General features: G+C 45.8%; 1 protein-coding gene across 2 annotated transcripts in view; it reads left to right on the plus strand.

The window, feature by feature from the left end:
* The first annotated feature begins 4,579 nt into the window (after positions 1–4,579).
* Positions 4,580–16,189, plus strand: part of LOC119964675 (uncharacterized protein KIAA1522 homolog) — a 293,273-nt gene continuing 281,663 nt past the window's right edge. Inside the window, exon 1 of one of the 2 annotated variants that reach the window (XM_038794469.1) lies at positions 4,580–5,531. In XM_038794469.1, the coding sequence (XP_038650397.1) occupies positions 5,360–5,531 (172 nt within the window). In that variant the 5' untranslated portion in view covers positions 4,580–5,359. The remainder of the gene's footprint in view (positions 5,532–16,189) is intronic. The other variant, XM_038794495.1, reaches the window with a different exon arrangement.

The raw sequence follows: 16,189 nt of genomic DNA on the forward strand, positions 1-16,189 counted from the left end.
CATCACGGGGCCACTCCAGCACAGCTGATTGAGCCACCGACTACCCGCAACTCAACGCAGTCACTTTGGACCAGTCGCGACCAAAGCACCTCAGGAGCTCGATGATGTTCGTTCAGATCAACGGATACAAGACACCGTGCCTCTTCGACTCCGGGAGCACCGAGAGCTTCGTGCATCCAGACCTGGTAAGACGCTGTTCGCTCCCTATCTTCCCTGCACGGCAAACTATCTCCTTCGCCTCGGGTTCACACTCGGTCCAAATACAAGAGCGCACCGTTGCGACCCTAACAATACAGGGTGCCAGCTACTCTAATTTCCAGCTGTACGTACTCCCAGACCTCTGCGCCCCACTCTTACTCGGGCTCGATTTTCAATGCAATCTTAGAAGCCTCACACTCAGCTTTGGCGGACTCCTGCCCCCCCTCACAATATGCAGCTTAGCGACTCTAAAAATCGACCCCCCTCCACTCTTTGCTCATCTCACGGTTAACTGCAAACCCGTAGCCACTCGCAGCAGGCGGTACAGCTTGCAGGACAGGGTATTCATTAGAGCCGAAGTCCAGTGGCTCCAACGTGAGGGTGTCATAGAGGCCAGTAACAGCCCCTGGAGAGCTCAGGTGGTGGTCGTCAAGACCGGGGAAAAGCGGGCAGCACGGTGGCACAGTGGTTAGCATTGTTGCCTATGGCGCTGAAGACCCGGGTTCGAATCCTGGCCCTGGGTCACTGTCCATGTGGAGTTTGCACATTCTCCCCGTGTCTGCGTGGGTTTCGCCCCCACAGTCCAAAAGATGTGCAGGATAGGTGGATTGGCCACACTAAATTGCCCCTTAATTGGAAAAATTATTTGGGTACGCTAAATTTATAAAAAAAAAAAAAGACCGGGGAAAAGTTCCGGATGGTGGTTGATTACAGCCAAACCATTAACCGGTTCACGCACCTCGATGCATACCCCCTCCCCAGAATTGCAGACATGGCCAACCAGATCGCCCAGTACCGCATCTTCTCCACGGTGGATCTGAAGTCTGCATACCACCAGCTCCCAATCCGCCCAGAGGACCGCCACTACACGGCGTTCGAGGCCGACGGCCACCTCTTCCATTTCCTCCGGGTTCCCTTTGGCGTCACGAATGGGGTTTCGGTGGTCCAACGACCAATGGACCGAATGGTGGACCAGTATGGGCTGCGGGCCATGTTTCCGTACCTGGATAACGTCACCATCTGCGGCCATGACCAGCAGGACCACGATGCCAACCTCCACCGATTTCTCCAAACTGCCCAGAAACTCAACCTCACATACAATAAGGAGAAATGCGTTTTCCGCACAACCAGACTAGCCATCCTCGGCTACGTCGTGGAAAACGGGGTCCTGGGGCCTGACCTGGACTGTATGCAACTCCATCTCCCTCATTGTCCCAGGGCACTCAAGAGGTGCCTTGGATTTTTCTCTTATTACGCCCAGTGGGTCCCCCAGTATGCGGACAAAGCCCGCCCACTATTTAAGACCACACTCTTCCCACTGTCAGCAGAGGCCCGCCAGGCCTTCAACTGCATCAAGGAGGGCATCGCCAAAGCCGCCATGCGGGTGGTGGATAAATCCGTCCCCTTCCAGGTGGAGAGCGACGCCTCAGAGGTCGCTCTCGCCGCCACTCTGAACCAGGCAGGGAGACCAGTAGCTTTCTTCTCCCAAACCCTCTCCGCTTCAGAACTTCAACACTCCTCAGTCGAAAAAGAAGCTCAAGCCATTGTGGAAGCCGTGCGGCACTGGAGGCACTACCTCGCAGGTAGGAGATTTACCCTCATCACCGACCAGAGATCGGTTGCCTTCATGTTCGACAACTCGCAACGGGGCAAGATAAAAAACGATAAAATCTTGAGGTGGAGGATCGAACTCTCCACCTATAATTATGACATCATATATTGACCGGGGAAGCTCAACGAGCCCCCAGATGTCTTGTCCCGTGGCACATGCGCCAGCGCGCAAGACGACCGATTACAGGCTATCCACAATGACCTCTTCCACCTGGGGGTCACCCGGCTCGCCCTCTACATCAAAGCCCGAAATCTGCCTTTCTCCACCGAGGAGGTAAAAGCCATCACCAGGGATTGCCCGATCTGCGCGGAGTGCAAACCGCACTTCTATAGACCAGACAAAACCCACTTGGTAAAGGCTTCCCGGCCCTTTGAACGCCTGAGCATCGATTTCAAAGGGCCACTCCCCTCGACCAATCGAAATGTGTACTTCCTCAATGTCATAGACGAATTCTCCTATTTTCCGTTTGTTATCCCATGCCCCGATATGACCTCCCATACAGTTATCAGAGCCCTGCACAGTGTCTTCATCCTGTTCGGCTTCCCCAGCTACGTACACAGCGACAGGGGTTCGTCATTCATGAGTGACGAGCTGCGTCAGTACCTGCTCGACAAGGGCATCGCCTCGAGCAGGACTACCAGCTATAACCCCAGGGGGAACGGGCAGGTGGAGAGGGAGAACGCGACGATCTGGAAGACTGTCCTACTGACCCTACGGTCCAGGAATCTCCCAACCTCCCACTGGCAGGAGGTGCTCCCCGATGCGCTCCATGCTATTAGATCCCTCCTGTGTATGGCCACTAACCAGACCCCTCACGAGCGATTATTTGTTTTCCCTAGGGGCACTACCACGGGGACTTCGCTCCCATCTTGGTTGAGGACACCGGGCCCGGTTCCCCTCCGGAAGCACGTCCGGACACATAAAACGGACCCGCTGGTAGAAAGGGTACTACTGCTACACTCAAACCCACACTACGCCTTTATAGAACACACCGACGGCCGTCAGGACACCGTTTCCCTCCCGGGCCTGGCGCCTGAAGGATCCACCACCACCACCACCGCCGAGGTACCCCTCACACTACACCCCACCCGACCCCCCACGCCCTGTGCCCCCACACCTACAGGTTTCCTGCGCCCCCCTTCGCCTGTCACACCGGTCAGGAACGAAGCTCTGAACGAACCACCCCCGGAGTCCACCCTCAGACCCACACCGCCCGTCATCACCCAGCCATCCGAAGAGGCTGCAACCCCAGTGCTCCGCCGATCCCAACGGACGACTCGCCCACCGGACCGGCTCAATCTGTAGACCCGTCACCCCCGCCGGACTTGATTTTTTTACAGGGGGTGAATGTGGAGAATGTATATTGCTTAATTCCCACCGTATAGCATTGTGTCCTTGTGGGCTTTGTCTGTGAGCCATTGCACGGCTCTGCCCACAGGGGGAGATGAGGAGCTTGTACAAGGCTCCACCCGTGGCTCCGCCCATGGCCCCTCCCACTACCGGAAGTATAAAGTGCTGCAGCCTTGTGAGTCTGCCCTCAGTTCTTCTGGTCGCAGGCAGGCTCAGTTGGAAGTCCATTAAAGCCACAGTTTACTTCCTCTCATGTCTCGAGTGAATTGATAGTCACATCAGTGTGGTTATGGGGATAGGGTGGGGGAGTGGGCCCAGGTAGGGGGCTCTTTCGGAAGATTAGTGCAGATTTGATGGGCTGAATGGCCTCTTTCTGCATTGTAGCGATTCTATGATAATCCTGTAAATGTTATTATTAAGAGATATAGGGAAAACGTGGGTGTAGGAATTAGGTTACAGATCAGCCTTGATACAATTGAAAGGTGGTGGAACAGACTCAAAGAGTTAAAAAGCTTTCTCCTTTTCCGACGTTTACACCAGATGGTTTGGTTAAAATTACTTCCGTAATGTTCATGCAGGGGAACGTATAAAGAGTTGCTTCATTTCAGGTATGAACTCAGAATTATCCCCTGAAGGGGACTTTGTGCAAAGATCTGCCCCCTCAGTTAGCGCTCCATTTTTATATTAATGTGCACCATACTTCTTAACACTGACTGGACATTGGCTGTATAACTGAACCCCTACACCCATTAGTGAAATGTTTCAACAATGGCAAGTATTTTAGCTGGGGAGAATTTCAAAGAGCCAAAAGAACTAACACTCAGGTGTGGCCCACCCTGCTGGAATGAGACAAGGTGGGGGGGGGGGGGGGAAACAGGAAGTCGAAATGTTACACCTGGCACTGTTCTCACTCATGCTGAACAATACATGGACTACTGAAGCTAAATGAACTGAACAAAATTATTCCAAATACCTGAAAGACTTGACAATATACACAGATTATACTGAGGAGTTCTGCAATACATTTTATAGCTGGGAGATCCATAGCTTGAACCGGACATGGGCGTCTTATGGTACTTTACTGCGCTTTACACAAGATAGTTTAGCAAAAACAATCCAAAGGAAGGATTTGTAAAGGTTAAGGAATTAAGAGCTGTTTCTGCTAATAATTCATTCTGTGTTAATGTGACAACAGCAGAGCTGTTCAACAGGGCAAAGGTTAACTGTGCTGCCACGAAGAAACTATGTAGGTATGTAGCAGCAACCTTGTACACATAATTATCTAGATATAGCACTTATCTTCAGGACTGAATGTTACAATATTCGACTGCTAAAGTGTTGTGTGGTTTAGCAACTCCTGCCTTTTATTGTCCTTTCTGTTCAAAGAAAAAGGGTGGGTAGAAATCTATATATGCAGTGGAGGAGTGTCAGATTTCATGGCAGTGTTTCTCAGTACTTCCCAGTCGAGGAGTGGCCGACAGTCCAGGATCGTTTAGTGCCTGGGAAAAGGTTAGCTGGAGAACAGAGAGACTTGCTGGACCTCTCGTTCGCCTCCTGTGCCACGACCCCGCCAGCAGATCAGGGAGGGGCAAGAACCAATGATATGGAGGATTCTGCAAGTCTTGTAAAGTAAAGCAGACGTGGTTGCTGGCTGCAGGGTGGAGTTCAAACCACCATTCCATTCACAGGATGATGTGGGATTAATGTGAGTCAGCAAACTGCATTGACATTCCCTGGTTTAGTTGCATCTGGAGAAGAGCAAAGTAAAGCCAGTTTGGAGCTGCGTTTCCAGGTATTTTGACATTTTCCTGTTCAGCGACAACTGGAGTTTGTCGGTGACCAGGTTGGGCACGGGATCCAGGAAGCTGAATGATATTGAATCTTGGGCCACGCTCAATGTGTCTTTATTAAGAGAGCACCATGTGCTGTCAAGCAAGCCAGAAATTGTTCAGTGACTGTTAAAATCGGCTTTGGGTTCGAAAAATGCTCAGTGGTTTCGCTGCTTTCCGGGACTGAAGTTAATGCTTCCAGAAAACCTTCCGATGTGGAAACTATTTGAAGCTCCGGTTGGGTTTTAGTTTTGTGTTTGTTGCTCGATCTGTTGTGGCCCAGCGCAACAAGGAGGGTTTTTTTTCTCTCTCTTTTGTTTTAAAAGTCGATAAGCTTGGGAGCAGGTAAAAGCTGTCCGTCGATAACGTGATGGAAGACCTGTCAGGTTTGGAGGCAACTTTGCAGAGTAAGAAAAAGTCAAAATCGGGCTCTTTGCGGAGGGCACTGAGCTGGCTGAGATTGTCAGGACGCAAGAAAAAGAAATCCAAGAGTGAAGGAGACAAACCGACATCTAAGCAGAGAAAAGATTCACAAAGTTCAGGTGAGTTGATTTGCTCTACTCTGGAGCAGAGCTCCATGCTCGAAATGCCACATCTTGACTGTCTAACCTGTGCCAGAAATGCCAATGCAAGAGAATTTTCTTTTCAATTAAAACGGCCAAGGTCTTGATGACCTTGTTTGTGTGTGTGTGTGAAGCAACAGTGAACCTGGGCAATAGTAACAACCTGTGACAACCCGAGTTTCTCTTTGCCACTTTGCACAGGAGGCTGCTGGTTTGTGTGTGCGGGGCGATCACATGCACAGTAGAAATGGTTGTTTTGGTCTGGAGAATTTGACCTTGCCCACAATGCATTATGGGGTGCCTAAGCCTGCCTTTTTTTTGGGAAATGGATCAGTATTTTTTGTGGCGAGCCCATCCCTGCTGTACATCTGTTTCATGTTTTGACAGATGATTCATTTGGGTTTACATGGCTGCCCCAGCTGTCTCTGGACAGAATTGGAGGAGTGCAGCAAGTGATTGGAGGTGATGGGTATCTAGGGGCCTGAGGAATGGCCTCAGGGTGGTAGAGATTGCGACCTTGAGGCAATGTAGAGTTTCTGTTGGATTATATGTGAGACCTACCTATCAGGTGGGCCTGGCTTAAGTCACACAGGTACACCAATATAAATTGATAATGATTGGATTTGACTTTGGGTATGAGCTGACCTCTCTGTGACACTGTGAATCAGATAACACCCAGAGAAACACTTTTTTATGGTGACCGTGGTAAGTGAGACAGCTTTGATTAAAACCCACAATTTTTGAACATGACTTAAAGTGACTGTGTTTGGAGTGAATTCTGGTGATATTTTAGGGAAAGTGGACATTGGCAATGAAATGGGAAATTCAGGCCATGTGGGCAAATAGTTAAAAGAAAGTAACTTGATTAAATTGCCTTTGACTTATGAGAGGTCAGTAGTATTTTACACAACACGTGCAGGCTCAGGCTGGTATTTTATATATGTTGGTGGGTTTCAGGTACAGGTGCCCTCTAACTTTCAGAAGCACTTTACAAAAGTAGATTTAACCAGCTTGAACTACCAATTTCTGTTCATCTGTTTGACAATGTTTGTTTACAACTTTGAAATTGTGAAATGTCAATGAAATGAGTGGTATTGAAATTAGTTCAAAAGGAAGTCAGCTAATTTTCCAACACGCTGGCATTCTGAGGGTATTGATGTGAAAAGGTAAATATTTCAGTCAAACAGATTAAGAACTGGTTTGCAATAATGATGATGGGATGTTTAATCAACATGGATTTTCCCCTCCTGCTTAATGATACCACTGTTATTGAGGCTGCTAAAGACATTTTAGTGATTTGATAATGAAGTATATTGCTACTTTGTATATACATTAGACATGATTATATTACAGAAGCATCTCTGAAGCTTGTGCTGTGTAATGCAACTGAGATCAGTCTGGTGCCAATGGGGGCATTGAAGTTCCTACCTCCTTAAACTGCCCACGTTCTCCATGTTGATTTTATGGGCGGCAGAGTGGTTAGCACTGCTGCCTCACAACGTCAGGGACTCTGGTTCAATTCTGGCCTTGGGTGACTGCGTGGAGTTTGCACTTTCTCCCCGTGTCTGCGTGGGTTTCCTCCGGATGCTCCGGTTTCCTCCCACAGTCCAAAGATGTGTAGGCTCGGTGGATTGGCCATGCTAAAATTGTGCCTTTTACTATCTAGGGATATTCAGGTGAGACGAAGTTACAGAGATAGGGTGGGTGAGTAGGCGTAGGTAGGATGCTCTTTCAGAGAGTAGGTGCAGATTCAATGGGCAGAATGGCTGCCTTCTGCACTGTAAGCATTCTACTCTCAGCTTCAGTTCTGGGCTGCTCTGCAGGAAAGTGTTGTTGATATTGTTTAGTCGCAGATTGCCTCAACGACTGTGTAGAGACCAGGACACTGGAGTAGAGGCCCCCCCTGGTCATCGAATCTCCCTGACAATATAAATATGGGAAATGTAGAATCATGGCCACCTGTCAGATGTTGCTAAATTGCTTGTCAGTGAAAACTATACCACTAAGAACCTGAGCTAAATGCTTCCCTTCAGAAAAAATGCATTTTTGTAGCACCTTTCTTGACCTGTAGGATGTCCCAAAATGCTTCACAGCTGAGCAATAACATTGTGGTTCGGGTGTTAGGCGGTTTCTCTTTTTACAATCAGCATGTTAACTGGAATGGGTCAGAAAGAATTATTAAAGATCGCACTTTGAATTTAATTAATTTAAACTCATCAAGTCTCCATTAGCATCAGTGTATGGAAATAAAGAATAAACCCCAAGTAGCGTTAATCAGACCCAGAAATGGGTTATAATTCCATTCTGCGCCGAGGTCCTAGGTTCGACGCCGAGGTCCCAGGTTCGATCCCGGCTCTGGGTCACTGTCCATGTGGATTTTGCACATTCTCCCCGTGGTTGTGTGGGTTTCGCCCCCACAACCCAAAAATGTGCAGGGTAGGTGGCTTGCCCATGCTAAATTGCCCCTTAATTGGTAAAAATGATTGGACACTCTAAAATTTTTTTAAAATTCCGTTCTGAGTGATAGATCATGGCAGGCTTGAAATGGCGGAATACAAATCATGTATATTTTTAAAAGAGCGTTCTTCCACTTTTAAAGGGGGTAACTGGGAAAGTTGATTAACAAAAAATTTATCCAAATGAGATGATGTGTGGACCCCGGAAATATCATAACGTCACGATGACATATCAATCTGTGGTGGTACTGTTTGTGCACAAGTGAGGGGGGGGGGGGGGGGAATCAGAAATACTTTTCAAAAATGTACAACCAATTGTAAGCCTGTAAATAGAATTTATTTTCATTTACTTCTCAAACTCTAAAAGTTCAACATCAGACATGTGTCGTAAGTTGTGGGGTGTGCCAAAGTTTGGAAGTGCATTCAGGATAGGAAAGAGTTAACTGCACTGATCTGTTGCACCAGGAAGCTTCGGAAAAAAATAAACCTGGTTTCAATTTTGTGCCAGGGTGACATCTGAAGTGTAACCAGTTTTCAGATCCCAGCTGTGTGTCATATCAGTCAACACAGTACTGAGTTAATGTGCCTGTACAATTTATGGCTTTCGATTAAAGACATCCCATTGCTGAATAAAGTTAATTGAAGCAAGTTTAGTTAGATTTACTTTGGATTTGTTTCTTTAGCTCTTTGATTTCTTTAATCAGTTTGGTTTATATCAGTGACACATTACCTGTGCTCCTGGTCTATTATTTTTTCACTAAATTGTTACATTATGTTAATGTTACATTATTATTTTTTATTATTTTATTCTCACGGTGAATGATATTCCCAGACGGTTTGGTAAATATTCGATAATTGTTGGGCTCCCTCGCTATCTCACTATAGTGACCATTCATGTGAGACGTATTGGATTGGGAGGGTCTCTGAGCTGACGCCACATTTGTTCGTTTGCAGCTAGGTTTCTGCAGTGATTGGGAGTGGGAAGCCCAAACAATTCCCTTCCTCTCAAGTGTTCATCAGATAAACTCACATAACCTATTGGACGTGTTACATCTATAATGTACTTTGGCCAGATAACTGATAGAACTTATCAAATCTTTTGAAGCACTGAATTTTGCAACTTGCTTGTTGTGTCCTGAAGATGTGGACTATGATTCTAGCTGCCTTAGAATATATCGCCGTTGTTTCATCTTTATTGGATCAAAACCCTGGAACTCCCTCTCTGACAGCACTGTGGGTGTATCTACACCGCAGGGACTGCAACAATATCTCACCTCTGTCTTCCCTCAAGGGCAATTAGGAATGGATAATAAATGTCGACTTTACCAGTGACGCCCACATTTTGGGATTGAGGAAGGAAGTGAGTCCAGGTGATTATATCTATTTGCTGTTTGTACAATGGAGAATGTTGCCACTGAATTCTAATCCTGTTCTTCCTATCATACTCCCCTGTATCAGGGACTGACTATGTCACTGGATGAGAATTACAGACTGACTATTTTTGATATGTATGGTTTAGTTCAAGTCATGCTTACCAGATTAGGAATCAGTAAATTCTTTGATGTTTTTTGTACAAATTCATTCTGGATGGAAGCATAACCACTGGGATATATTTCAGCCACAAGATTCATCAGCTGACTTCATATCTACATGGTCACAACAGACTTCTCCAGTCTAAGCTCAGTTTTTACTTGCATCTGACTTGAATCATCTGGTTGTCTGTATTCCATTCTTCACATTGCCATGGTGATTATCAGATACTTCTTAAACTAATAAAGAGAGTTTCTGGCCAGTAATATATGGGCTGAATTTTCGTTCAATGTCATGGCTGCTGTTTCCAGTGCAACTTACGAGCTGCTGTTTCCAGTGCAACTTGAGATTTAAAATTAAAGGACCCCCCATGGGGATTGTAGCATAGTGCTTATATTCTGGGCTAGTAAATGGAGAGGCTCCGACTCAGGGACATGAATTCACTATGACAGCTGAGGAATTTAAATTCTGTTAATTAATCAATCTAGAATTGTAAAAAGCCGTCATCAGTAATGGTGATCATGAAACTACCATTGGGTTGTACAAACCCACCTTGCTCACTAATGTCCTTTAGGGAGGGAAATCTGCTGTTGTTACCCAATTTTGGCCTACATGAGAATCCAGGCCCACACATGCTGAAGTTGAATAAGAGAATAGTAATAAATGCTACTTCCAGCACCCCTCAAATCCCAAAAATTAACTTTTTACAAATATCTGGCATAATCCTTTTCAGATATTCAGAGAGCTAGTGCAAATACGATGAGCCAAATGACCCCCTTCTGTCATAATTCTGTGGTTCGATGATGAATTTGTTGGGTTCACTGACTGATTGATTAACCTGACTGTACCTGACCATGTCAGCTGTAGGTCCGTTGGATCAGTCTCGCCTCAGTCAGAGTGTCGTGGGGTCAAGACCTCCTCCAGTGACTTGAGCACTGAGTGCACATAATAATGAAACTAGGAATTTGGTGAGCGAGGGGAGTTCGGTGAAGAGGAGAAACTATAAATTAATCAAGAAAAATACACTTAATTAACCCAATAAAGGCGACAGGATGGGCGATGTGTCATGGCAGCATCATGTAGGAGCTCCTGCATGCCACTGCAATCTCTGACAACCACACCAGTAGGAAGTGTCTTTGGCTTGAGGAGCTTCAGCTCCGAGTTAATGAGCTGGAGGCTGAACTGCAGACATTGCACCACATTCTGGAGGGGAAAGTTACTTGACACTCAGTCACATTCCTTAGGTTAGCATTGTCTAATTTGGTCAGTGGCCAGGGACAGGATGGTGTGACTGCAAGACCGGCAGGAAGGGTAATTGAGAAGATGGAAGTGGAGGAGCCTCAGCCCTTGAAATTCATTCAAAGTTCTTGCAGCGTGTATGGGCAAGAGCGAGGCTGTAGTGTGGATGAGCAGACTGACCAATTGTTGATGTCATCCTTTGACAATTATCTCGTTATGACAATTTACCTATCCTTTGCAATTAATGAGCATTGAATCAAGAGTATAAATAGAAACAACAGGTCATCAACAGGTCCAGGCAGCGGGCAAATGAGATGGTCGCCTGACCCAACTGTCTGCCACTCTACTGCAGCAACATTCGCAGCTTGGTGTTCCTCAAAAAGGCGCACGAGGTGTCTATCGGCACCGTCGATGCCTTACATGTCCAGTGGACAAGGGTGCTTTCTTGACCCTTTTAATCCTGTTTTTATTTGATGTGTTGAGATTCATTTGTGATTTGTTTTTGTTTATGACACTGTCCCTTTAAGGGGCTGGCCCTTTAATTTATCACTCAGTTCACTTGATCTAGTTTAATTGGTTATCTGTTTTACTCCAAAAAAGTATAAATAGAGAGCTGCAACAGTTGGGGTGGGGAGTCTTTAGGAGGTTGTAATGCAACTGAGCTGCTTGAAAAAATAAACTTGCTAAAGGTAAAAGACATTTCTGTATCATTCCTCCACCACAGACTATTAATGGACTTCACAACCATGGCACCAAGGTTCAGGAAGTCCTACAAATGGGGAGTTTAAAGCAATGTCGTGGTTAGTAGGGGACAATATGGGGTGGCACGTGGCACAGGGATTAGCACTGCTGCCTCACAGTTCTAGGGTCCTGTATTCAATTTCGGCCTCGTGTGACTGTGCGCAGTTTGCACTTTCTCCCCGTGTCTGTGTGGGTTTCCTTCGAGTGCTCCAATTTCCTCCCACAGTCTAAAAATGTGCACGTTAGGTGGATTGGCCATGCTAAATTGCCCCTTGGTGTCTAAAGGTTAGGTGAGGTTACAGGGATAGGGTGGAGTCGTGGGTTTAAGCTTGAGTGGGGCAGGTGCAGACTCGATGGGCTGAATGGCCTTCTTCTGCACTGTAGATTCTATGATGTAGTCAGAGGGTTGAAGACTATTCTCTGCAGCTGAGAGCAAGAGCCCATCCAAACAGCTGTGTTGCTGACCAGTGCGAGGGCTTGGGATATCTGCCCAGGGCTGGAGAGGAACATGAAGTGGGAGAGGCAGGGTCCAGTGTCCAGTGGTTGTGGTCCATGCAGGTGCCAATGACATGGATAAGACTAGGAAAGAAGTTTGTTGTGAAGTAGCCTTTAGGAAAGAGTGACCATAATATGATAAAATTTTATATTAAGTTTGAAAGTGGCATTGTTCAGAGACTTGTGTCTTAAAGTGAAGCAAAGTAAACTATTGAGATATGAGGGGCAAAGTGGTTGTGGTGGATTGGGAAACTACGTTACAAGGTATAATGGTAGTCAGGCAATGGTTACATTTAAAGATCTAAATCATTGTTTATAACAAAAATATACCTCTTTAATGCATAAAATCCCAGCAAGGACCCATGCTAATGAAATAAATCAAGTATTGTATTAGATTAAAGGAAGGGACGAATAAAGTTACCAAAATAAATGGCAAGCCTGAGGATTGGGAGCATTTTAGAATTCTGTTGCGAAGGATCAAGAAAAAGGTTAAGAAAGGGAAACACGGTAGCATTGTAGGGCAGCACGGTAGCATTGTGGATAGCATAAATGCTTCGCAGCTCCAGGGTCCCAGGTTCGATTCCGGCTTGGGTCACTGTCTGTGCGGAGTCTGCACATCCTCCCCGTGTGTACGTGGGTTTCCTCTGGGTTCTCCGGTTTCCTCCCACAGTCCAAAGATGTGCAGGTTAGGTGGATTGGCCATGATACATTGCCCTTAGTGTTGGGTGGGGTTACTGGGTTATGGGGATAGGGTGGAGGTGTTGACCTTGGGTCGGGTGCTCTTTCCAAGAGCCGGTGCAGACTTGATGGGCCAAATGGCCTCCTTCTGCACTGTAAATTCTATAATTCTATAATATGAGAGTAAACTAGCTGTGAAACATAAAAATGGACTGTAAAAGATTTTATAGTTAAGTAAAATGGAAAAGATTAGCAAGAACAAATGTGAGTCCATCACAAGTGGAGATGGGAGAATTTATAATGAAGAAGAAAACACCAGAGAAAATAAACATAAATTTTGTGCCTTTCTTCATGGAGAAAAGTACAAAAACCTCTCAGAAATAATGGAGAATCAAAGGACTAGTGTAAATGAGGAACTGCACGATATTAATATTAGTTGAAAAATAGCATTAGAGAAACTAAGGGGACTTAAAGTAGATAAAACTACTGGAACTGCTCTATATCCCATAGTGTTGAAATAGATGGCTGTAGAGACAGTGGATGGATTAGTGCTCATCGTTCAAAATTCTGTGGACTCGAGAATGGTTCCAGCAGATTGGAAAGTGGCAAAATGAAACCTCACTGTTTTAAGGTGGCACAGTGGTTAGCACTGCTGCCTCACGACACTGGGCCTGGGTCACTGTCCGTGTGGAATTTACACATTCTCCCCGTGTCTGTGTGGGTCTCACCCACACAGCCCAAAAGATGTGCAGGATAGGTGAATTGCCCCATAATTGGACATTTAATAAAAAACTTCACTGTATAAGAAAGTAGGGAGAGAGAAAATGAGGAACGACAGACCTATGAGCCTAACATCAGTTGTAGGGAAAATGTTAGAAACTGTAATAAAGTATGTGATTGCAGGACACTTAGAAAATGACAGTACGATTGGTAGAGCTGACATGTATTTCAGAAAGGGAAATGTTTAACAAACCTGTTGGGAGTTTTTGAGGATGTAATCAGCATAATGCATAAGCAGGAACTGGATGATATGATACTATTAGATTTCAGAAAGCTTTTGATAAGGTCCAAGCAAGAGGTTAACAAAAAGATTAGAGCATATTGGGGGGAATATACTGGCATGGATTGAGAACTGTTTAAGAGACCGAGAACAGAGAGTAGGAATAAATGAGTTATTCTCAGGTTGGCAGGACACCATAAAGATCACTGCTTGGGCCCCAGCTGTTAACCATCTACATCAATAATTTGGATATGGAAATTAAATAAAGGCCCGGAACCTTTGTGGAGTGGCAATCAGAGTTGGATTGTCACTTAGCTCCTAGTTTTTTTTACCTTGAAATGCAGCGCTCCCTTCTTGCCCAACCCTCTGACAAGATGAGAAATGTATAGGGTAGCAGGTTCCTGAGGCCTCGTGTTGCGACAATAGAATCGGATGTAAGGATGCCATGTCATCTTTTTTTTTAACCACTCAGCTGCTGTAAAACAGGTAGGTTCAAAGATCCAGTTGCTTCCAAGTCGGGGAGAAAATAAGTTCTTGGTTGGATAGTCATGGATTCTGTGGGGGTTCTGTGGCGGTTCAGGGAATTCTGTAGGGCTGTGTTGGGGTCAGTACTATAGTTATCCAGGAGTTGCATGTGGTTTTAACTCTTTTAACTTTTTCTGGGTAACCATGACTGTAAGACAGTCAGAACCATCTGACGTTTGTGATTTAAATACAACTTCCAGAGCAGAGCAATTACCCAACAAAAGTTGGAACTTTTCAGTCAATTGCCATGCAGTTCTTACCTGGGGACTTCCCCAGTGCATCTCTGAGGTATCCCCCAGTTTCAGCGTCCTGAGCTCAAGAGGTTATGGACAAATATTTTCAAGTTTGCTGATGATACAAAACTTGGTGCAAGTGTGAATTGTGAGGAGGACGCAAAGAGACTTCAAAGAGATTTGGAGAGGCTGAAGGAGTGAGCAAAAATCTGACAGATGGAATGGAATGTGAGCTAATCCACAATGGTCGGAAATACAGATTATTTCTTACATAGTGAGAGGTCCGGAAGCATTGAACTTCAGACGGACTTGGGTGACCTTGTACATGAGTCACTGAAAGCTAACATGCAGGCGCAGCAAGCAATTGAGAGGTCAAATAGTATGCTGGTCTTTATTATGAATGGATTTAAGGTTCGGAGTTCAAAGATATCTCATTGCTCTTGTATAGAGACTTGGTGAGACCACACCTGGATTATTGTGTGCTGTTTTCGCCTCCTTATCTAAGGAAATGTATATTTGCCAGAAAGGGATTGTTCACCAAACTCATTCCTGGCATGGAGAGATTATCTGTGAGGAAAGATTAAAGACTGGGGCTTTCTTCTCTAGAGTTTCGAAGAATGAGAGGTGATCTCATTCACGCATAGACAATTCTTCCAAAGCTCGACGGGGTAGATATAGGAAGGATGTTTCCCCTGGCTAGGAGTGGGGTGGTCTAGAACCAGGGGACCACAGTCTGAGAATGAGGGCAGGTCAATTGGGACGGAAATGAGGAGGAATTGTCTCACTCCGAGGGGTGGTGAATCTTTGGAATTCTCTGTTCCAGAGGCTGTGGAAGCTCAGCAGTTCAGGACTGAGGTTAACAAACAAGGGATGTGGAGATAGTGAAGAAAAATGGTGTTGAGATAGAAGATCAGCGTGGGCTCGAAGGGCTGAGTGGCCGCCTCCTCCTGTTTCTCATCATGTTAAAATCTAGGCTGACACTCCAATGCAGTGCTGAGAGAATGCTCAGTGTTCGGGCAGCTCGGTGGCGCAGTGGTTGGCACTGCTGCCTCACGGCGACGAGGTTTGATTCCGGCTCTGGGTCACTGTCCATGTGGAGTTTGCACATTCTCCCCGTGTTTGCGTGGGTTTCACCCCCACAACCCAAAGATGTGCAGGTTAGGTGGATTGGCCACGCCAAAATTAATTGGAAAAAATTAATTGGGTATTCTAAATTTATTTTTAAAAAGAGAATGCTCAGTGTTGCTGCCAGTTAGGTGTAGGTAAACAATCGCAGGGTGCTAGCTCAAAGCAGAGAGGGAGCATTTTCCTCACTCGACATCATAAAAGTAAATTATGAATGCTGGAATCTGAAACAAAAACACAAATACTGGACAATCACCAGCATCTGTGGAGAGAAAAGGGAGCTAACGTTTCGAGTCTGGATGACTCTTTTGTCAAAGTCTTATTACCACATTGCTACTTGTGGGGATATTGAGGTGCGCATATTCCACAGTCTATTCCACATGTACATATACACATACATATCTACATATACATGTGCATGTTTTTTTTCTTTATTCGTTCTTGGGATGTGGGCACTGCAGGCAATGCCAGCATTTCCTGCCCATCCCTAAGGGCATTTTAAGAGTCAACCACATTGCTGTAGGTGTGAAGTCACATGTGGGCAAGACCAGGCAAGGACGACAGATTTCCTTCCCCAAAGGACATAAGTAAACCAGATGGGTTTTTACGACGATC

Source organism: Scyliorhinus canicula, chromosome 1 (genome assembly GCF_902713615.1).
Source record: "Scyliorhinus canicula chromosome 1, sScyCan1.1, whole genome shotgun sequence".
NCBI classification, from domain to species: domain Eukaryota; kingdom Metazoa; phylum Chordata; class Chondrichthyes; order Carcharhiniformes; family Scyliorhinidae; genus Scyliorhinus; species Scyliorhinus canicula.